Genomic DNA, 21,927 nt, shown 5'->3' on the forward strand with positions numbered 1-21,927 from the left:
ATGGGAGCGGCAGTGTTAGTGTTGCTGTAAAACAAATCTGCAACAAACAAAAAAATCCTTTGTGACAAATGATGCAATAAATAGGACTACTTTAACAATATATTTATTATTTTTTGACAGACAAGTACATGTTTTCGCTCTTGCCACACACACAACAAATGTATCACAGTAACAGTTTCAGGGATGCAACTAAAAATGGATACTGCACAACAACATGAAAAAGTTTTGCAGATTTAACGTAAAATCACCATCACAAAGTGACGTACTGTATTTGATGATCACAATACAAACAGCTAGAAAGCTAACCATTCACTCGATATTAAAAACACGACTTTATGGCTTAACATCCAGTTCATTTCCAGTTCCTAATTGAAGAACAGGAAGTTTTTTTTTTATTGCTTATATATATATATATATATATATATATGTGTTGCTGTCGTCAATGGGCTCTCCCCTAATCATGCAAATATGCTAATATTGTATCTAATTTGAGACAAAAAATCAATGCTACATTACTGCCAAACTCAAGTATACTTATTTTCTCTCTCACTTTTCTCACACCTGCAAGACAATGACTTAATACTTATATTATCATTATATTTTGTAGACATTGATGTTCTGCTTTGCATATATAGTAGATGCATAATCCACAGTGCTGTATATTTTTTGTCTCACAAACATACACCAAGACGTCTTGTTTTCTTTAGCATAGTAAGGAATGTGTTTAATCAAAAGAGAAGAACAATATCGAAGTCACAGTCCTGTCAGTTTTCTTTGGTCAAATCGAGTAGGGCGCTGTGGGAGTGTCAGTGAAGCGGTCAGAATGGGCAAGCAGGCGCCTACGGCTCCTCCTGTATAAACCACACCTCATTGCGGCGTCCGTAGGGCTTGAGCGGCGAGTCGTAACTGCAACAGAAGTATTGCTTGCGCTGGAACGGGGCCGTCTCGCCAAGGGTGCGGGTCAGACGCAAGGCCTCTGCTCGGTACTCACTCTCACCTGCGAAACCTCCAAATTGCCTGTGGGGAGGGGGGATAGTCAGAATAATATTTTAGTTGAATTCTGTGCCTTAAAATATAAGCTACAGTCACGTACAGTGTATAGACAGTCATGCCAGGCCGCTCTTCAACCCTAATGGTACTGTCGGTGGGTGTCGGGGGGCATTGCTGGTAGACGGTAGGAATGCGGATGGCGACCACCAGGCGACGGGATAAAACGCCGTCATTCCGAGGGTAGACGGTGATGATGGTGGGAGCTGCCGTACCCATCGCCTCACCTTGTTGTCAGAAGAATGGAAGTACAATGGGACATCTATTACATAATACATTTTGTACAGTGACGCACACAAACAGCTTGATGATGATCCGCCACGAGGTCCTACCTTGTTCGTTGCTTCCACCGATGTACATGAGAAGCCTCCTCACCAGCTCGCCTGTCACCTGGTCATAAGTGCGGCCCTCAGATGAAACGACTGCATATTTGGCGGCGTCATAACGCCGGACCTCAAAGCTTACGCCATCCTAGGTGAGGATGCAAAAACAAAATCTGTCTGGAGCCACATAACAGTTGAACATTGTGATGAAAAAGACAGTGTTGGTGTTAGCCTGATGTACTGAGGACCTAAGAGCTAGAGCTGCACTGTAACAAAAAGTATACAGTATCCAATATTTTGAGATTCATTTTCCTTTACCTTTCGTCTTCTGTTTTTGTATATATATTTTTTTTATTGTGTAAATTTTCAAAATGTGTTCTTTATATATTTTTAGACTTTTCAGCCTTTTTGTCAAATTTCTTACATTTTTGGCAATTTTATGAACAGATGGTAACTTCCTCTTTTTTGGGTCATTGTATGGCTGGTCTTTTTTGCTATAAATTTTCTGACATATTTGGGCAATTTTCTGGATTCCTCCTTTTATCTTTCCTTTCTTTTCTTAAATCAATTTAATGACTTTTTATTTTCAGGATTTCTTCTTTTGTTTTTGGAAATTATAGTTACTTATTAAACATTTTCTTTTCTGTCTAATTTAAAATAAATTTTCTGACTGACTGGGCAATTTTTGTACATTTTATGGTAATTTCGTGATTTCTGCTTTTATTTTTGGACATTTTTAGGTAATTAAAAAAACTTTAATCTACCTTTTGTGTCTTTTTCTGACAACATTTTTGGATATTTAATTATTCTTTTTATTATCTTATTCATTATTTCGTTGAAAGAATATTTAATCTAAAAATAAATTATAAATAAAAATGATAATTTTTTTCCAACTCATTCACTGCCATTGACGGCTATAGACGTAAAAAAATCATTTGAACTATTTCTATTAGTTTAACATTTTTTCCCACTTTTGTTAACAAGAGTATAAAAACCTAGATTTTTTTATTGTACATTTAGAAGAGATGTAAAATTTGTGATTAATTGTGAGTTAATTAGTGAAGTCATGCGATTAATTATGATTACAAAATGTAATCGCCTGATGTCCCTAATTTTTAATAATCTTTTCTTTAAAAAAAAAAAAGAAAGAAGAAAAGATTATTTAAAAACGTTTTAAAAAATAATTTAAAATACTTTTTTTTTTGAAAGAAGAAAGGATTATTAAAAATTAGGGGCGTCAGGCGATTAAAATGTTTCGTAATTAATGGCATGATTTCACTAGTTACGATTAATCATAAATTTTATATCTGTTCTAAATGTAGAATGTTTTTTTCTAGGTTTAATACTCAACAAAAACAAAAATTTAACAAAAGTGGAAAAAAAATGTTAAACTAATAGAAATTTTTGACATCTATAGCCGTCAATGGCAGTGAATGACATAAATAGAGATCCACAGGGAGCCACAGGAGAGGGACTAAATAGCTACAGGTTGCAGATCTAAGGTTTAGGCATTAGGGAGTCAACCAAAAGCTAAGATCCTTTTTTTTTGCGGAAAAAGTTGTCACCTTTCAGGGTTTAAGAATGACATTTAGGCTATTTTGACAGCTGGCATGATGCAGGCTGGGCCACGCACTTCAAAGGCTTCGTGTGTGTACGTGTTGGATGTTTGTGTCTGCACAATTGCACATGCGTTGTTGTGCCAAACAAGTGCGGCCCACATGAAAACGGGCCGACATATTTTGCACTGATGTGATTTCACGTCTCCTGCTGCTGCAGTGGGTTCAGTCAGGCTACACATTATAATAGGCCAGAGATACGCAACGTTACATAACGCAGGCAAACGCAACTTGCTCCCCCAGCCTCCAGCATGATGCAACCATCTTTTCATGTGATTTAGAGGGGTTAACGCGGAGTGTGGCCGCACAGCTCCACCGCTATGCAGTGACCTTAATACGTTTTGAGGGGGTTCTGGTCACAAATGTGTCTTCCGTTGCATTAACATGATTATACATGCAATGAATCACCCAGTGTTTTTCAAAGGTTGCAAGTGTAGGAATGTAAAGGTCATTCTCATGCTGTTCAATCGACAAGTAATGTTTAACCAACATATACCACACATTGTGTTTATAGACATGATTAGAGTCCAGAAAAGCGGGGCTTGCTATTTATCTGGTGTCTTCTTTAATCTGATTTATATCTACAATTATGTCAACGATTTTGCCTCAGAGCAAAAATAGAACTTTACTTATATTCTGGATGGCGATTTTGACATATTAAGCTGACTAACCTTATGCATTGGAGTAATAACTTCTATGTTCAACTAAAGAGCATTTCACACCAAGTACATTTATGTATAGTATACTGTACAATTTTGTGACATTTTCTTTGGTGGTGTGCTGTGAGATTTTTCCCCCCTTAGAAAACATGCCTAAGAAACACCAAAAAACAAACTTTTTAGACCTTTCATTTAAATCAAGAGCACCTTCTAGAGGAGTAAAAAAAATATATATATTGTAAGTGCTTCATGAAGCTTCTTTTTCCCATCACTACTAAAAATATACTTAACTCTCCAAGTACCACAATCATGACTAAAATTAAAATACAGTAGTGTTGTAAAACAAGACTGCTTTGTACCTTAAAAGTACATTTACTGTTATTGAAGCTGCCATAACATTATGCAGTTTGAACATGAAAGTCAATCCAAACATTTTCTTTACAAGAATATGTTATATGCAGCCCCACTAGTTTAAACACAATCTTCTGATTAATATTGCGTTTTTGGAATATGAGTTAAGCAGCAAATTCCACCTGTTTTTCTCCATCTTAGGGGTGCGGCCATTTTGTCACTTGCTGTCGATTGAAAATGAAATCACAGCTGCTCAGGGCTCAGGTAACGACCAATCACGGCTCACCTGCTCTCTGAGTCGTGATTAGTCGTTACCTGAGCCCTGAGCAACTGTGATGTCATTTTCAGTCAATATCAAGTGACAAAATGGCTGCCATCTGAGATGGAGATTTTGCTGCTTAAGTCGTTTTCCACAAACGCAATATTCAACTAGTGGGGGCACATACAACATATTATTATAAAGACATTCTTGGGGTTGGCTTCTTTAAATGTGTGCTTAGATATAGAAGGAAAAAAACCTAAAATCTTAAATCTATCTTCATTAAAAAGAATCAAATAAATATGTTGTAAAATAAAAGTTAAAACGTAATGCAGTTACATTGTACTAAAAAGTTAAATACAACTGAACTGTACTTGGGCAGTGATTCTTCTGCACACCACCAGAGGGAGCCCATGTATCACTAGTGGTACTAGCACCACCCTTTGAGAATCACTGATCCAGGAGATATCCTATATTCTTTGTAATGTTAATATAACATTAGTATCGCTATTCCTGAAACTTGCCCGACTCTATCCTGCATAGTAAGTGTTGAGTTTGTACTACATAGTGTTAACAAGGCAGCCATTAATTAGCTTTGTGACACAAGAAGTTTGACTTATTGTATATGACTACTGCAATTAGTTCATCAATTATTTTCACATAGTTATCTAAAGACTTTCAATTGGATCATTTTAGCATTGCGTGTGCGCGCGTGTGCAGACCAGGTAGCTCCTCTGTATTTCCTCTCAGTTTTAATTAAGTGTGTAGGGTGTCAAGGGTCAGATGGATGTCCAAGGGCTTAGGTGACAAGCTCTGATTTCAGTATCAGTTGTTCAAACTCGAGTCCAGTTTGCAGATTTGATGCACTTTGCTTTGTCAAATCAGTGGCTCGGAGTGAATGTTGAGAGAACAAAGTGTTAGTTAGCATTAGTTCATATTTGGTCAAATTACAATAATATACTCTCTGACCTTTCGCACAATCTGATGAGATACAATACAAAGAGAATAATTACTTTTGTTTGACATTGCGAGAGAGGAAGTATTGAACCATACTTTTTTTTTTTTTTTCATGTGGCGGTCGTGTTGATGCTCTAATGGGGCTAAATTTGAGCTATGTAAAATATTAAAATTAGACCACTGCAGACTGCAACTACTGCATGCACTTGCACTAAAGTTTTATTTTATTTTTTTTATTTTACATATCAGTTTTTCATAAACAACGTATTGATGTACCAGATCGCCACCTTTTGGATTTTTTTTTTTAGCTTAACATAATTTTACGTGTTGTGTATGTTATTTAATTGGAAAATCTTAATTTACGTTTGAAATTACAATTTGAGGTACACTTGGCCCTTCCTCCCTTGTTGCTGTTTAATAGTTCAATATATATTAACTCATTCACTGCCATTGACGACTATAGACGTCAAAAATTCATGTGAACTATTTCTATTAGTTTAACATTGTTTTTATTTCATTTTTTTTATGAAAACCTAGAATTTATTTATTGTACATTTATAACAGATATAAAATTATCATGCGATTAATTACGATTAAACACCCTTATTTAATTTTTTTTAATTAGGCTCATCAGGTGATTAAATTTTTTTATTGTATTTAATCACATGACTTCACTAGTTAACTAACGATTAATCAAAAATGTTTATATCTGTTCTAAATTTACAATACAATTGTTTTCTATGTTTTCATACTATTGTTGGCAAAAGTGGATTCTTTTAAACTAATAGTTAAAATGAATTTTTGACGTCTATAGCCGTCAATGGCAGTGAATGAGTTAACGATATTCGTTCACGTATAGCAATTATTATTGTTTCAGTCTTAATTATTGAATTTGACTTGTTAATGTTGTTGTGGTGAAAATGAAATTGAGTTATCTTGGTGGAGCAGAGTAAGAACAGAGGGTGAGTGCAAAACATTTTTTTAGCCCAAAAAAAAACAAAAACTGAAATGTAGAAGATTAAGACTTATGTCACGGTGACACACAACAGCAAGTGTCAGACGCTCTTGCCAATTGCAGTAACGCTGCTGCCAGTGTCAGCCAAGGAGGATGCCAGAGAGATGAAGTGAAGAGTGACACGAAAAACACAATGGTGGACCCCATAATGGATATGACCCCCAACAGCTGATCAACCAAAGCCTGCATGTCTTTGCAGCAGTGCATTGTGGGTCAAAGGAGCACTTAAGTAGCTGCTGGGCATCGCCTCGGTTAACACACATGACTGGCTTTCCAGCGCACTCTCTTCAATGTACGGAGACGACAAACCTAAGAAGGACGCCAGTGAACACAGATAAGGAAAGGTCATGGAATTCACTGTGACGTCACCGCAATGGCGGTGATCGCTCAGTACACATAACGTGAGCCGGGAGGTTGACCACAAACGGGCTCAGGTAGCTCGACGTACGCACGCGTAAGCTAATGCCAATTTACAAAAAAACAACCTGAAATGATTTATATTTGTCGCCACTTTCAACCGAACATCGTCATTTGACTAGTAATCTAGATCCAATTTGGTTCCATTTTAAATGATGATCATTTCTTACCTTGGTCTCTGTGCTTAGTAATTTATATTCTGTCTCCTCGGTATTTCCAAAAAGCGAATTCTTGATCATTCCAAACATGTCGCTTTCTCACCTCACTCTTTCCCCCACCTTTTGTGCCCCAACTCTTCTTGTCACCCAACTGGGACAAGTGTGAAGGTGTTTCGGTTGCGTCGCTTGTTGGTTTGCAGCCTCCTCCTCCTCAACTCATGCTTCTATGCGCCTTCTGCGGCCACAAGTTGGAGATGCTTGCCGCCTCGCCGTTCTCCGTATTTCGAGTGACGGAGAGAGAGGGAGCCATCCACTCTGATGGCCACAGATGTCTCCGCCTTTCAAACGCACTTCTTTTCTCTCTCTCTCTAGCAGCAGTTCACGCACAGACACACAAGGTGGAAAAACATTCACACTCTGTATAGCCCCCCCGAAAAAAAAAGACTGGTTAAAGCAAAACTGATTTAACTAAACGTAAAAAAAAAAGAAGAGGTGCAGACTCTAAAATGTACTTAGAAATAACAAAAGTAGAAATTAAAAATGATTTGACAGTACTCAATTTTACAATAGCACAATTTGGAAAAACAATTGTTTGCACACAAAACAAATATGGTCATGAACGAGGAATATTGTGCTTGTTTTGTCATACAGTTGGTGAAATTTTTAATCTGACTTGGTTATTTTTGCACCAAAGATCCCATTGCTTCGTTTCCAAAACACTGCCTGCCTTGGGGCCACCCATCCACTAATCGTTACTTGTCAGTTGTTGCTGAAATACTTTTGAGCCCCACAAATTACAAGTAGCTATTTTATTTTATTTAGCAGCATTTTTAAACCTAATTCATTCTTCTTCTGCTGTGACTTTATCATCTGATGGTTTAGTCACAGACATTTCCAAAATGCTTCACTTCCATGAACATTAGGAATGAAAAAATTGCATTAAAAAGGTACAAAACATTTACATTTATCTTGCCCGAGCAGCTCTAAACATTGGACCCTAGAATTGCCCCTTATTGGCCATTGTTAACAGTTAACAATACAATTTTACAGAAGGGCTGTACAATTAATCAAAATTCAATTACAATTTCAATTATTACACTCCACAATTACAAAATCAGCATAATCGTAAAAAAATAATAAATATTGATACTTGGAGTTGTTTAAATGTATACATTTGCACCATTTTATTTTATTTTAAAATGACTAATTTAATAAATTATGTGTGGTCCAAAAGCAACTTGAACAATTATAGTGTTTCATTTTTTTTGTTTTGTTTGAATATTTTTTACATTTCAACATATTGTTTCGTACACTCTCAAAACAGTTGGGTAAAAAATAACCCAACTATGGGTCAAAAATGAACCAATGCTCTCCAATGAGTCAATAAATGGGTCTTTTAATGTAAAACAACTCAAAAATATTGGTCAAATCCTTTACTTGGGCCAAAAAATCGGTCATTTTGTATAAAACAACCCAGAAAGTTGGGTCAAATTGACCCATAAAGTAGATCGGTCCATTTTTGATCCATAAATGATTGATTCAATTTCCACTACAACTTTAAACCAAGAGTGCCATCTAGAGGAGTCAAATGATAGCACAAGTGCTTCATGAAGCTTCATTTGCCCATCACTACTTTACAGCACTGAACGAAGAACAAAACGTTGAATTGTTACGTTGTCTTACTGTTGAACGTACTTTTAACTCATTACTATCTCGTGAAATCAGTTCTGAAACCAATTTGGACTCCAGTAACGCCTTTCGTCCTCAATGTGTTTGTCCATAATAATAATAATAATATTATAATAATATGTTGTATGTGCCCCCACTAGTCTGTTTGTTATTATTGTGCTTGAGGAGGCACAAACAGTATAGTGTGGCGAAGCCATCCTACTCTCCGCTTATTTGTGTATTATTAATTGTGACACAAGCCTTGGGTTTGTCACAATGCATTGGAACGTTTTGAGTGCATTGAATGTGGGAAGTGCATGGGTGCTTGCCTTCGTCCCCAGTGTCACCGTGAGTTGCTTGGCTTTGGGGTCATTCTATTTAAATCCACTCTGAAAGCAATGTTAGTCATCGGTGGGATGCAGGAGGAGGGGTAACAACAAGAGATTTATGGAAAACAGTGCAATGGAAAGCAGTGATTGATGTCACCGAGGGCAAGGTGAGAATAAATGGACGAGCCTCAGCTTAGATTGGCTGCATGGGACAACTTTACTTTTGTCTTTGTCAAGTGTTAAAACACATCTGATTGCAGGACCAAAGCAAAAAGCACATACAGATCAACTGTGTACATCTATTGAGAATGCATTTTTTCCCATACATGTTTCCTCCCTGGAACACGTGTAGAGTCCACAGCCTTTAGCCTTCTCGAATAACATGTATCCCTTTGGAGGCTACTGTTCATGAGGCGTCAATTCTGTCCCCGCATCGCCTTCACTTCTCCCAGCCTTTGCCTCCCGGCTGAGTGGGCAACCTGAGTCCCACCAGGCCTGCCACCTCTTCTGAGCCGCGCTCTCCCTTCCCGTGGTAAAGGTTATGAAGGGCTTGGTGGTACCGAGAGGATGCCAGAAGACACAGGTATGTTTGTGAGGCATGGAGCGCCTCCTGCTGGGCACGGCAGTACCTCTCACCTGTCACCTGCAGGACAGGAGAATTCATTCAAGCAAACACCTTTCATTAATTACAGCGGACATGAAAAGGACACTTGTGTGTGTGTGTGTGTGTGTGTGGGGGGGGGGAGGTCAGGACGTGGCAAATCGACATCATAATTAATTAATAACAACAGACATGCAATCATCACCAGCTTTTCCGAGTCAACATCATTCTGCTTTATCTGCCGAAGCAAGTGATGTTGACATTAAGCATTTGGACCAGTCCCTATGGTTACGCATATACATTATAATGTCCCGAGGTCATTTTAGGAGTTGCAACAAATACACACTGACAGGCTCGAGTCTTCCCCCTAGCCCTGATGCATCACCGCACATGCATTCTGCCAGCGTGGCGAGCCTTGTTCGCTCAAGCATTCATAATCAGAGCTTTAAGCCTATATGCTTAACAATCCAAATGCTTCATTTCAACAGGCAGTGTCACTGCACTTAAGTATACCATCAATCCACACACTTTCTATTGCACTTTTCCTCATTAGGGTCACGGGTGAGCTGGAAGCAATTCCAGGTGACTGGGCGAGAAGTGCGATACATCCTGGACTGGTCTCAAGCCAGTCACAGGGAACAAAATAACAGACGAATAACCAGTCATATTAACAGAATAAATTATAAAATAAATTCAAGCATTATTTTCTAATTTGTCAAAAATTCTTCCATTACTAGGGATTGTGTTTTTTTTTTTTTTAACACCCGAGTCTAGTCGCTTGATTTTGACCATCGTCTGATACCGAATCCGAGCCAATACCTCAGCTACAAAGAGAAGAAGAAAAAAAACAAAAAACTAATATTTTAATGAATCTGATTTCTTCCATAGTGGACAATACATTTACAATACCACACATTGTTTATATATATATATATATATATATATATATATATATATATATATATATATATCCCCTGCATTTGAGAGAGCTCAGTATTGTTCATTCGGTTATTTATAAATTTGTGTCTTAATTACAGCAACTGTATAATGTTAAGTCCACACAGCTGCATAGTTGGTAAATAAGTCCATAAAATGCAACCAGTGGGCTACAACCCTTGCTTGTAAGGATGGATAAATAAATGAATAAATACTGTTGATCTGTCTATCTCCGGTAGTGACAGTGACAGGCATAAGAATAGCGATTCCACTCGTTTAAATAGCAGAAAATGTTATCATAACATAACATTTATAAAGTCATATTTTTTGTGTTCAACTAAACAGGTCCAGATTAGTAAGGGAGTACATTAAGAGAGGATATAGTACTTACTACTTTTTATGACATTTTTGTTTGGAGGTGTGCCATGAGATTTTTTTCGAATGTAAAACTTGCGCCTTGTCTCAGTAAAGGCTGGAAACACAAATCTAGTGAATCCTTCGTCTGGTGGCAAGTGTTGTAACTCGCATGCATTTAAAATCTCTCAGTGTGATGAAGTACAGTAAACAACAAACTACAACTCCTGTCTCTTTGGGACGTGGCCAGGCACGAAGTGAGCGATCCCTGCAAGGATTCAATTCAATACAGATCCTAAACTGGATGTCAAAGCAATGTGCAGATGTGTGCAAAATGAAGTGTCCACTAAAGTGTTCGACGCTGCTGCACAGGACGTTACTGCGCTGCTAGCTGTTAGCATGCCCTTGAGTTGCGCTAGAGTAATACTACACCTCCACATGTTTTTAAGGGGGGCATTCACATACAAAATGTTTTAAAGATTCTTGAGCCTGAAAAGATTTCGACGCATTTAACAAATAGACACGTTCACATTAAAAATACCACTAGCTGTGTACTGTTTAACACAAGTTAGCTAGCGAAAGTAGAAGGGAACGAAAATGAAAACTTGCCTGATTTTTGCGAAACTGACCGGTTACGTAGTTATAGGCCAGCGACTGCTTGTAATTTTGTCCTTGCATGGCTCGCAGTTCTTTGAGAATCCCTCTGTACACGCGTAAGGAGGATTGTGACGCTGCCATCTTTGGACGAGTGTTGTGATTGTGGAGCGATGTCTGGATTCCCCGACCCAGACCAACTCAATCTAAAGTCGCATCATCGAGCAATCATGTCCACCACAGGGTGGCGATGTATCACCTGTAGACGATCACTTGTCTTGCAGATAGAGATCTACAAGACTACACTTCTTGCCGAAGAAAGGTAAAAAAATATGTTTTCATGATACGCGTTTTTGCGCTTTCTGTTACTAAAACATGTGCGCAATAGGGTCACAAAAGTTAGTGCAATGTGCATTTGTCTTTTGTCATAACGAACAGTTGGTACTGTAAGTTCGGGCTGAACCTCGCTTTACCTTGGAGCTTCAAACGAAACCGAAGGAGATGGAGAAGATGTTTCCCAGCCTTCTCTGAGCCAGAGGTGAGTCGAGTAGCCAAAAATTGTACTCAAGAGCACTTTAGAAAAATATGACTCAAGTAAAAAGCAGTCCTTTAAGTGATTACTTGAACAAGGCGGTTCAATGATGACGTATTGAAAAACTGGTGAGTGACTTAAATTTTACGTTTATTTTGTGATTACCACATGAACGTCAAATCGACAATAGTATGAAATAGTATGTATACACTGTACACTGTACCTGTATGTGTGTACCGGTGAATGGCTCTACTTTTAGTCAAAGAAAATAATAATAAGTTTTTTGTTTTAGTCTAAAATATTCAGTGTAAGGGTCATTCCATGCCAAATCACCCACCATTTTTTTTAAACCATGCAGATTTTGATTTTAATAAAATGTGTTGTACTTGCTGGTAGTGATCTAAACACACATCACTAAATTCACAATCTTAAATTATTGGTCAATCATAGAAGGGGAATTTTTTTTGGTTAGGGCCACATGATCCACAAGGTCAACTAAAACAAAAGGTCAAAAGGTTACTAAACTATGTGCCAATCTTCTAAATGATCTCAAATTTGGAATACTTGAATTTCCTTTCCAACAATACCGGTTTTGTGACGACTTACCCAGTAGTTCCTGTGAAATAAGGGTTCGAAGGAAGTTGGCCACGCCTCTTTTTGCCAACAATATTATGGACCAAAAATATTATGGCGGGTCGTAGCTCCCAAACTCCTGCTTTGATTGATCTAAACTTTGAGATTTAGGATTGTGATATCAACAAGTACAGCAAGTTTCATTAAAATTAAAAAGCTGCTTGGTGAAACCCACTGGATGATTTAAAAAAAAAGTTCAATGTTACTTCATATCAGAAAACTGTGATCAATCTTTACCACGATTTATTTGGACACCTTGATTTTTGCCCACTTTAACCACTGGAAATATCAGAACGAGATTTTATGGAAAGCCTTTTCATCATTAAACGACATTAAGCTTGTGTAGTTGTGAGCACCTGTGGAGAGGAATACATTTAATGTCCTTAAAATCCAAAATATTGGTGTGATTATTTTAATATTTCAAATATTAATGGTCGAAGTGGCTGTGAGTAGAGATGTGCGCATGAATGTTGGTGACAATAAGTTTTTTTTTTTTTACATTAAGCATTTAGACTGACTTAGAAATTTCTCAAAAGATCAAGTACACATAGGATAAGACTCGGTGAACTTTTCCTGAATTTGTAAAATCCCATCAAAAACCTAAAGGAAATTCTTCAAATCCAAATGTGTCATTTAAAAAAATATATTTTTCTCTGGAGGCTTTCAGATTATTTTCTGTTGAAAATGTCATTTAATATATATTGTAGTTTTCAAATTATGATAGTTTTTGTTATGCTGAGAGTTAGCTATTGTTTTGAAAGTGACTGGAATTTTCGTTTTATTAACACATGAATTAGAAATAATTCATAATTGTTGTCTGTTTCTGTGTTTAGCCAGCTTTCTAATGATACCACTCTTTTGAAAATAGGGTAAAGATGAATAAAGTTATGGAAAGTTTCATGTTGGACTTTACATAGAAGTTCACACCTAAAATCGCGCCCCCCATTGACTTTTTGAACATTAAAGTGTTGGCCAGATTGGTGCATTTTCACAGCTTTTAAACAGTCATAACCAGGCCTGGGGAATAACGGAATACATGTACTGTCATTACGTAATCAGATTGCATTTTTTTTTAACTGCATTCCATTACAGTTACAGGAAAAACATGTAATCAGGTTACAGGTACATTTATTAAAAATGGGGATTTTTTCGAGGGATTACAATTATGAGTTCATTTTGCAGTTGATGTCACACATCGTCATCCTCATTGGATGTCTGTCTGTCTGTCTGTCTATCAAACTGTGAGGTGTGGTTGCTTTTAGTGACAGTTCAAAAACAGCATATGGCCTTCAATCAATCAATAGCCTACATTTTTTTTTATTTAAAAAAAAAAAAAATCAATAGCCAACATGCTTTTTAATTACACAAGGATTTTTGCTATTTGTAGGCTGCCGGTCACTATCACCGGCAAATAAAAGGGGCACATTGTTTATAATATATATTGTGGTGATATTTATTTTTATTTTGTCTTCATGAGCATACTCAATATTGGAGTAATTCAAAAGTAATCCAGTTACATTCCCTTAATATTATGGTACTTGGATTATGTTACTAACTACTTTTTTTAGCAGGTAACTTGTAAATGTAATGGATTACATTTTAAAAGTAACCCTCCCAACCCTGGTCATAACTTTCTTAATATTGCATTGCAAAAAGGGAAAAAGTTCAACATAATCCTCAGATAAAGAAAAAAAAAGCTATTATCAACAGTCCTGACAAAATAACTCACAGGAACATAGGCTTGAAACACATGACTTAAAAGCATATCCTGTGAAAATGCAGAATTGATTTGATTTGATAGAAAGTTGTTGTTCATTTCACTTTTATCAAATTTAGTGTGGACTTGACTTGACTTGCTTGATTTTAAGCCACACTAACTTGGGACTTGCTTGAAATGTGAAGCCTTGACTTCACCGCAAAGTCATCTTTGCTCCATTTGTTTGCGCTAAAGCTCCAAGTTCATATACACTGCCGGCGGTGTCCAAACTACGGCCCGGGGGCCATTGACATTTGACACGGCCCACAAGGTTAGTTAAAAAAAAAAAAGGTGGAGTTAGGCAGTGTGAGAAAGGAGGGTGTGAAATGTTTTGGGGGTGCCCCTACTACCTCTACTACTGTAACACAATGGGCTCTTTGCACAAATCCACTACTTCATTTCATGTCTTTCATGATTGGTCAAAATGATTAATCCAGGTGTGTCTGGCCATTGTCGTCGTGGTTAATGAGGTCAGGCACACCTGGATTAATCAGTTTGTCCAATCATGAAAGACAGGAAATGAGGGAGTGGTGCTGAGTTCAGGAAGTAGTGGATTTGTGCAAAGAGCCCATTACCCTTCAAAACACTATGGTGAATAAATACAGTTCAATTTTAGAAGCTTCCCACAGTTTGTTGTTGTTTTGGTACTGAATGTTGAGATGAGTTGAGTGCAATACCCCAAATAAAAATAAAGAAATCCATAACTGCTTTACCTTACCGCCTTCAACAGAAATCTGTTGTATGTAATGTAACCATTTAGGAAATTAACTAGAAAATACAAATATAATTGATTAATTGATCGATTTTAGCATGGCTAATCAATTAAAGTCGAATACTTTTAAGTGGCACTTGCGTCCTTCCATTTTTCTGTATGGACGGACGGGCCCTTGAACAAAAGAGTTTCGACATCTCCAGCATTTGAGCTTGCGTACTGACGACTTCCTCAAGGGGGAGCCATTCTCTTATCAGTTTGAACCACCAGTTGGGTTCCTCGACATTTGCAGGCTCCGCATCTCTCTCGCTTTTCTCCCACACTCTTTCAATGAATACTAATGCAGCGAGTGTGCCCACCTCCCTTCCTCCCATCTTTTCGCAGGGATGGGCGGGAGAGGGGAGACAGAGCAATTCCGGCTTCACGTCTTTCCCTCATGAGGCGGCCAGTGCTTGACGAGCAGCAGCCCCTCGTATGCCTTTTTCCTCCCACTGTGTGTTGCGGCCGCAACAATGTCTTACCTGTGTGAGTGGCGCGGCACGTCCGAGCAGAGTTGAGGGACAGAGGACACCTGTGCCTGCTTTTTGCTCATCTGGATGGGAAGCTTTTTTTGGGGGAGAGCGCGAGAAGAAAGCAGAGGGCAGACGGGGAAGGGGAACAACTGGCGCTCGCCAATCCCCCCTTCCGCGCGTCAACTGGAGACGACGGAGGCCACTGGAGTATTTGCTTTTCTCTTTCGTTTTCTCTTCTTTTTTTTCCTCATCGCGCTGCTGGGAGGTGCTTTGTCTGTTCATTTGCTGGCGCTCTCACTTCTCTGCCTCCTCATCTATTTTGCCATTTACCTGGTCAACAATTTTTTCCATTTATGAGCCAGACGAGGAGGGTGAGAGAGACGGGAAAGAAGAAAGAGGAAGGGGAGTCTCCCCCCCTTTTTTGTATCCCCTCTTCATTCATTCTTTCACCCCTCTCAATTGCTTTCACCTCCATCCCTTTCTCCCCCCGTGCAGCCCACGCTCCCTCTCCTCCCTCCTCCCTCCTCCCTCCTCCCTCCACTGCCTCCTCTTCATTGTCCACTCATAACTTTGGCTACTTTTTGAATCCACCAAATGTGCCAATGCCTTCCCTTAATATGACAACCTTTTAATCGGCTCCCCTCTTTTCCACTTTTTTACTTTTGTACCTTTCTCGATTTCCCGCCTCCTATTTTTTTCCATCCTATGCATCCTTTTTTGGGCGGTTCTTAAATCGAACCATAGGTAGGTCTACTTAGTGTTTAGTGTCCGTCACCAAGTCTTGTTTTCTTGTGTCAGCAATGTTTTTGAAGGTCTGTTGCGTGCATCTGCTATGCACGCCCTGACACACACACACATGCACATACACACACACGTTGACTGCCATTGACATATTCTATCATTTTGTTCTATTTTGTTGTTGTGTTCAACTCCAATCACAGCCCTGTGCCATCAAGCAAGGACCGCCTCCTCCTGCCATTGTCATCAAACCACATTCCGGTGTTACTACACACAAATCTTCTCTTGTGCCATCATTAAAGAATAGAAAATGTCACACACCTTCCTCCTCTAATGGGCCTCCATGCCCAATAAGAAACAGCGTCCAACATCATCAACATCTGTTCAGTGGAGGACATTTTCATCAGTCGTGATCATCTTATTGTCAATGAGATGAGCTTTATGTTTAAATCAAGCAGTTTGCATCTACAGTATAGTTCTAGACAAGCCCTGTGTGTTCACATTGGCCGCCATCTGTGCCCCCCCCAGTCTCATCTCCCCCCACCCACGTTCCATCTCATATCGCTCTCAACTGACTCGTTCCCACAGATAGACTGACACGAGCTTTGAGAGAGAACGGACTTGATCATGCGGAGGATTTTTCGCCGGTTTTGCGACAATCCGGCATCTTCAATCACCTTTTTTGCCATCTTTTCATATCCATCGGCTCACAGTGTGTTCCACATAGTGATTCATTTCAATTTATGTTGCTTATCGTCTTAAAAAAAAAAAATCACGTCTTGCTCGTTATCAGAGTAGGTGCCATTCATTTAGCAGAGGCTGTGATGCAATTTAAAGATGTGATATATTATTATATTTGCAATACAATGAAAACAGATGGTTAGTTAGTTTTTTTTTTTTTTGAGTGTCTGTGTGTTATGTGTTAGTTACACAGAGTCACCACAACGTATAGATGCATAGAAAAGTGGAGTCAATCACACAACTCATTTTGTTGTCCACCTCATTTTTTTCTCTATTCCCACTTTCCCCTCCGAGGGGAGGTTAAATGCTTCCTCTGCCCAATACATGAAGATAATGACAAGTGGGACGATTGGGAAACTGTTACCCCCATAGGGGTACTCTGGATGGAGTTATTTCTTTCTGTGGAATTACCTTTTTAAATCCTGGATCTCTAATTCCAAATGTAAAAAAATATATAACAATTCTAACTGACACTAACAATGGATTTTTTTCTTTGCTAATGGACTGAAGCTGCTTTGAAGTATACATTTTTTTTTTCCTTTGTGGGATTTCTTAACAGGTTGAAGACCCAAGCAGCCTCTTTGTCTAATTGATAACATATCTGATTCTTTCGATTGCTCCAGCCAACACAATTGAGTAATTATATTATTTTTTTGTTCAATAGGTGAGTACACTGCTTGGGATTCACTCATGCTTGTTTATTTCCCCTGCATTCTTTTGGCTCATAAATATTGATTTAATTATTTATATTAAATGGTCAATATTTATTTATTTTTACGTTTGCGTGTGAGAGACATGACTAATTTAAAGTTAGATATTTTTTTGACCTGTCTCTGTCTGCAGTCCAGCAGTAATAACGACCAGTGACAGATGTAAACATTTATACTTTGGCTCCTACCATCCACCTGATTAGCAATTACTGTATATGCACACTCATAGAAGCAATTGCAATGTTTGTGTGCATGTGATGGCCTGTTCGGAATCGGTTGCAATGCCTAATAAAACGTTATACTTTTAATAGACACACACGCATGGGCATGAGCTCGGTGCAATGGTTTTATCTGCTTAAAGGCTTGCAAAATGTGAGAGCAACTCTGCGTCGCGTTGAGTGAGATTCTCACTGTGTCAGATGCAAAGTGTACTTTCACAGCACACCCACTCTTATTTTGACAGACACCCACCCACGCATCCCCCCCCCCCCCCCCCCACACACACACCCCTACCGAGTCACGAACATCCATCAAAGGTTCAGCCGTGATTGACCCTTTTTCTCTGATTAACTCTCCTGTCGTTGACATCAGTTTGGATTTATGCTGCGCGCGCGTGTGCGTGTCTGTCTGCAGTCAAGGTTATGACTCGGTACCTGGGAAATTCACCTGGGACTCGCTCTCATAACGTGGGATCGTTACCGATTGTGCTTGTTGCTGTAGGGGCACGTGTGACCGTTGGAGTCAACGTAGGGACATGGAGAAGCAAATTGTCTGCCGACGGTGTCACAGCTGTGATGCAAAATGGACGTTTGGAGTGCGAACTGCACCGTGCCTCTGTGACACATGGCTCAACACGGCCTTTCAAGTGTAATGAGCGAGACGAATACGGAGACTTTGTGATGTGGTCCGAGCTATTTTGCTGGAATTTGACAGTGACTGGGATGTGAATGTTATGTCCCACTTACAATAGACAATTATTAAAATTGAAAACAGAAAATGTTTTGGCTGCTCATTTAGATGGCAAAGGCGTTTTGAAAGTGAATGCTTACGAATACGAGTCCTTTCTGGCTTTTATGTAAACAGAGAAAAATATATAGAATGGACGGCATTGATGTGTAAAAATTTGTGCTGTCAAAGTTAAAGCGTTAACAAATTAATTAATCGCAAAAAAATTATCGCATTAATCATGTATTAACACAGATTAATCATACTATTATTTTTAACCGCAGATGATTCTTAAACTGACAGCAGATGGTTACGTAAAGTTGTGTTTAAACAAATAAACATAACTACATGCATTAAAGTAAAGCATTTAATAAATGTTTGTGTATGACATTCAGAATATTTGGGGCCATTTTTTTCCCATTTTAAATTATGCAAGTAATTGACTGTAGAAAAAGAAGAGGATGAGAGCGTGTAGCGGATCAAAACATGTTGACGACGTCCTCATAACATTAAATGTCGAAAGAATTAACACATAACAGGTGCTCGTCAAATATGGCGGGCAAAAAATGTTAATAAAAAAGCCTTTTTAATGAAGCAATTAATCGAGATTAATCAAAATTCTAAAATGCGATTAATCAGATTAAAAAATGTAATCGTTTGACAGCTCTAGTAAAAAAAAATCAACATCTTTTAAACTGGTATTTATGAAATAGAAAAGACTCCGGATTAGCAGAAAAGCTGTCACTGTCACCTTTCAGTGAGACATTGCCATCTACTGGCCTGGCATGGAAATTACAACAGTATTAGTTTAGGCAAATCTGTGATTGGACATCATTATCTTATCTCGTATTGTATCTTAAACAAAACAGGGAGAAAGGAGAAATTTTATAATTTTTATTTTGCAGATGCTGCTGCAGTCCTTGAGCTAACAGTGTCTGGCTGAGAAATTATAGGAATGGCGGCTGTCACTTAGCATCGCTTTCATTTTAACAGAGAGGACATTTGTTTTGCTGAACAGTGGATTCCTTTTTGGATTATGGTCATGAATTAGGAATGCTTCACCTGAGGTTCACTTCCTTGGTCATAATTCCAATAGTGCAAACAATTATTACTGGATTTGGCATTGGTAATAATGTGTTGGTCCTTAGTGTACCTCAGAAAATGGAAAAACAATAAATTATTTAAAATGTGAAGCAAAGAAATTCCTTTAACTCATTCACTGCCAATGACTGTTATAGACGTAAAAAATTAATTTGAACTATTTCTATTAGTTTAACATTTTTTATTTAGAACAGAAAATTTGTGATTAATTGGGAGTTAACTATTGAAGTCATGCGATTAATTACAATTTAAAAAAATGAATCGCCTGATGCCCCTAATTTTTAATAATCTTTTCTCCCCCCCCCCCCCAAAAAAAAGATTATTAAAAAAATGTCTAGGTTTTCATACTCTTGTTGAATTTTTACGTTTATAGACGTCAATGGCAGTGAATGAGTTAAAATGAGCATGTTTACTTTTGGATTTGGTGTTACTTACGCCACAACAGCTAGCTAGCAACAAGCTTCGCTTAGTGAGGCTAAACTTGTTGCGGGCTTGCTCCTGAGTCAGTAATCATCACCTCCAAGGCGGCGAAAAAGTTACACATCTGAGTATCGATCTCACAAAGGGATGACGAGGAAAGACGGAGAAGCCATGCTAATTGCAAAGCTAACCTAAGACTGACAAGGCTAGCGGGTTTAACACCGAAATGAGGTGCTTGGAGTGATTGAGCCCACTTTTCACATCCGGCTGGAACCAGCCAACGTTGAATAAAAAAATAGCAGACGAGTTAATAATTTCATATTTTTACTTTAAACCCTTGCTTCAGGTCCCTGGGATTAACGTGCAAATTAAAAAAAAAATGCTGCACAAAATGCTTTTCAAATTAAAGGGACAGTGTGCAGAATGTTTCAATTTTTCAATGTTCATTCTTTTCAAGAACCCACTATCAATTTCAATAATATGCAAAAAAAAAAAGTTCACATCAGCATACATTTATTTTTACTTTTATAGAATCGTAGGTCTAGTAGTCGCTAATTATGTTACGTAAGCTGTGCTGCGCCTTATGCCTTGGTCAGACTACAAGAAAATAGCCCGATTTTGACCCGACAGACGTGTCGTGTCGCAGACAAACGTAGCATATCATGAACAAATTTGAGTTGTCTTGACGTAGCGCCTCCCGTGTTGTGTGATTTGCTCAATGATTTGGTCGCCTGGCATCTGTGACGCTTCAAGTCTTGCGTGTAAACTTTTTTTTCTTGTCGCACAGTGCGCCATGCCCTATGTCGGCGTCCTTTTGGTTCCGCAGCATTGACCAATAGTGAGAGGGAGCGAAAAGCCAATCACATTCTGACCAGCATGCTATATTGCGTCTTTTTTTCTTGCCCTAGATATCTCATGGGCTGGGTCCAAGACAGGTGCAGTTAAACAAAAATAAATAAATAAATAAATAATTAAATCTGTCTTAAATCTTTGAGGTGAATCTGTCCAAATCTTTCAAAATGAACATGTGCACAGTAAAATTCATGGTAGAATCATCTTCATAATGCTAAATGAGCAACACATACTGTAACACATAAATAAAAAGCCCTATATGGTATCACCAAGTGTTGCCATCATTTAGATCACACTACGAATATTCAGCTCCTCAAAATCAAGATCCAGCCTCGCCAAACGTATCTGCACAGATACCCAAATCATACTATGAAAATATTACAACAAAAATCATAATATTTTTTATTTTATGACAGGAACCACCTCCCAACATTGTCATTGCCATAGGCAACAGCTTACGATGTGAATAAAGTCTAAAAAATATTGTGACTGTCGTTCTAATATTTTCAGAGTATGATTTAGGCATGTGCACATACATTTAGTGAAAATCGACCACGTGTTTGGGACGCACGTATCTTTTTACAGAAGTTTTGGGCTCGCAGGCACGGGCAGCGTTGACAGTTTCTGCTATGTCTTTTTTTTTTTTTTTCCTCTAACGAGGTGAAGCCTGACAGCTCAAATGCACTGTACTAAAACAATCCAAAATGAAACAAATATTTAAGAAGTATAGGAAATAAATATGATGTACTGAAACATATTACAATATTTCAGCGTGTTGATAAAATAGTAAAAAATATGTCATCCCCAATTAGTTCACAAAATAGGCTATATTATCCCAACACATGTAAATACATAATAATATGAAGTGTGGTGTCTCTGAGGCACCGTAGTGCGCGTGCTTCAAAATGCACACTTAGCTCGTTGCGTTCTTTAGTTCACCACTAGGTGGAACTAAATTCTACACACCGTCCCTTTTAAGTCATTGATTTTC

General features: G+C 38.3%; 3 protein-coding genes across 8 annotated transcripts in view; 1 reads left to right on the forward strand and 2 right to left on the reverse strand.

Moving 5' to 3' along the window:
• Positions 1 to 87: 87 nt before the first annotated feature.
• Positions 88 to 7,145, reverse strand: LOC147184256 (heme-binding protein 1-like). Its single transcript, XM_086066969.1, has 4 exons — positions 6,815 to 7,145; positions 1,380 to 1,518; positions 1,094 to 1,274; positions 88 to 1,017 (listed from the first exon to the last, which is right to left on the reverse strand). Exons 1-4 carry the CDS (start codon positions 6,890 to 6,892, stop codon positions 840 to 842), a joined length of 576 nt encoding a protein of 191 aa, XP_085923095.1. The 5' UTR covers positions 6,893 to 7,145; the 3' UTR covers positions 88 to 839.
• A 1,852-nt stretch (positions 7,146 to 8,997) lies between these two features.
• On the reverse strand, positions 8,998 to 11,488 carry fmc1 (formation of mitochondrial complex V assembly factor 1). Its single transcript, XM_086067066.1, has 2 exons — positions 11,300 to 11,488; positions 8,998 to 9,442 (listed from the first exon to the last, which is right to left on the reverse strand). Exons 1-2 carry the CDS (start codon positions 11,426 to 11,428, stop codon positions 9,239 to 9,241), a joined length of 333 nt encoding a protein of 110 aa, XP_085923192.1. The 5' UTR covers positions 11,429 to 11,488; the 3' UTR covers positions 8,998 to 9,238.
• Positions 11,489 to 11,539: 51 nt separating this feature from the next.
• The window catches only part of grin2ba (glutamate receptor, ionotropic, N-methyl D-aspartate 2B, genome duplicate a), a 149,089-nt gene continuing 138,701 nt past the window's right edge, over positions 11,540 to 21,927 (forward strand). For 2 of the 6 annotated variants that reach the window (XM_086067020.1, XM_086067029.1), the window contains exons 1-2: positions 11,540 to 11,606; positions 11,723 to 11,822. The gene's annotated coding sequence lies outside the window, so the exon portion shown is untranslated. Of the gene's footprint in view, positions 11,607 to 11,722; positions 11,823 to 15,332; positions 16,174 to 16,241; positions 17,573 to 21,927 lie in introns of those variants that run through there. The other 4 variants (XM_086067005.1, XM_086067038.1, XM_086067015.1 and 1 more) reach the window with 3 other exon arrangements.

Source organism: Leptonotus elevatus, chromosome 1, assembly GCF_054856555.1.
Source record: "Leptonotus elevatus isolate MCC_2025b chromosome 1, RoL_Lele_1.0, whole genome shotgun sequence".
Classification (NCBI taxonomy): domain Eukaryota; kingdom Metazoa; phylum Chordata; class Actinopteri; order Syngnathiformes; family Syngnathidae; genus Leptonotus; species Leptonotus elevatus.

Excerpts from the sequence above, each read along its gene's own strand:
- LOC147184256 (XM_086066969.1), bottom strand. The coding sequence starts at position 6,892 with ATGTTTGGAATGATCAAGAATTCGCTTTTTGGAAATACCGAGGAGACA. Across the intron at positions 1,519-6,814 it reads TACTAAGCACAGAGACCAAG|GATGGCGTAAGCTTTGAGGT; the intron begins GTAAGAAATGAT and ends ATCCTCACCTAG. Across the intron at positions 1,018-1,093 it reads GGCATGACTGTCTATACACT|GCAATTTGGAGGTTTCGCAG; the intron begins GTACGTGACTGT and ends CCCTCCCCACAG.
- fmc1 (XM_086067066.1), bottom strand. The coding sequence starts at position 11,428 with ATGGCAGCGTCACAATCCTCCTTACGCGTGTACAGAGGGATTCTCAAA. Across the intron at positions 9,443-11,299 it reads GTCAGTTTCGCAAAAATCAG|GTGACAGGTGAGAGGTACTG; the intron begins GCAAGTTTTCAT and ends CCTGTCCTGCAG.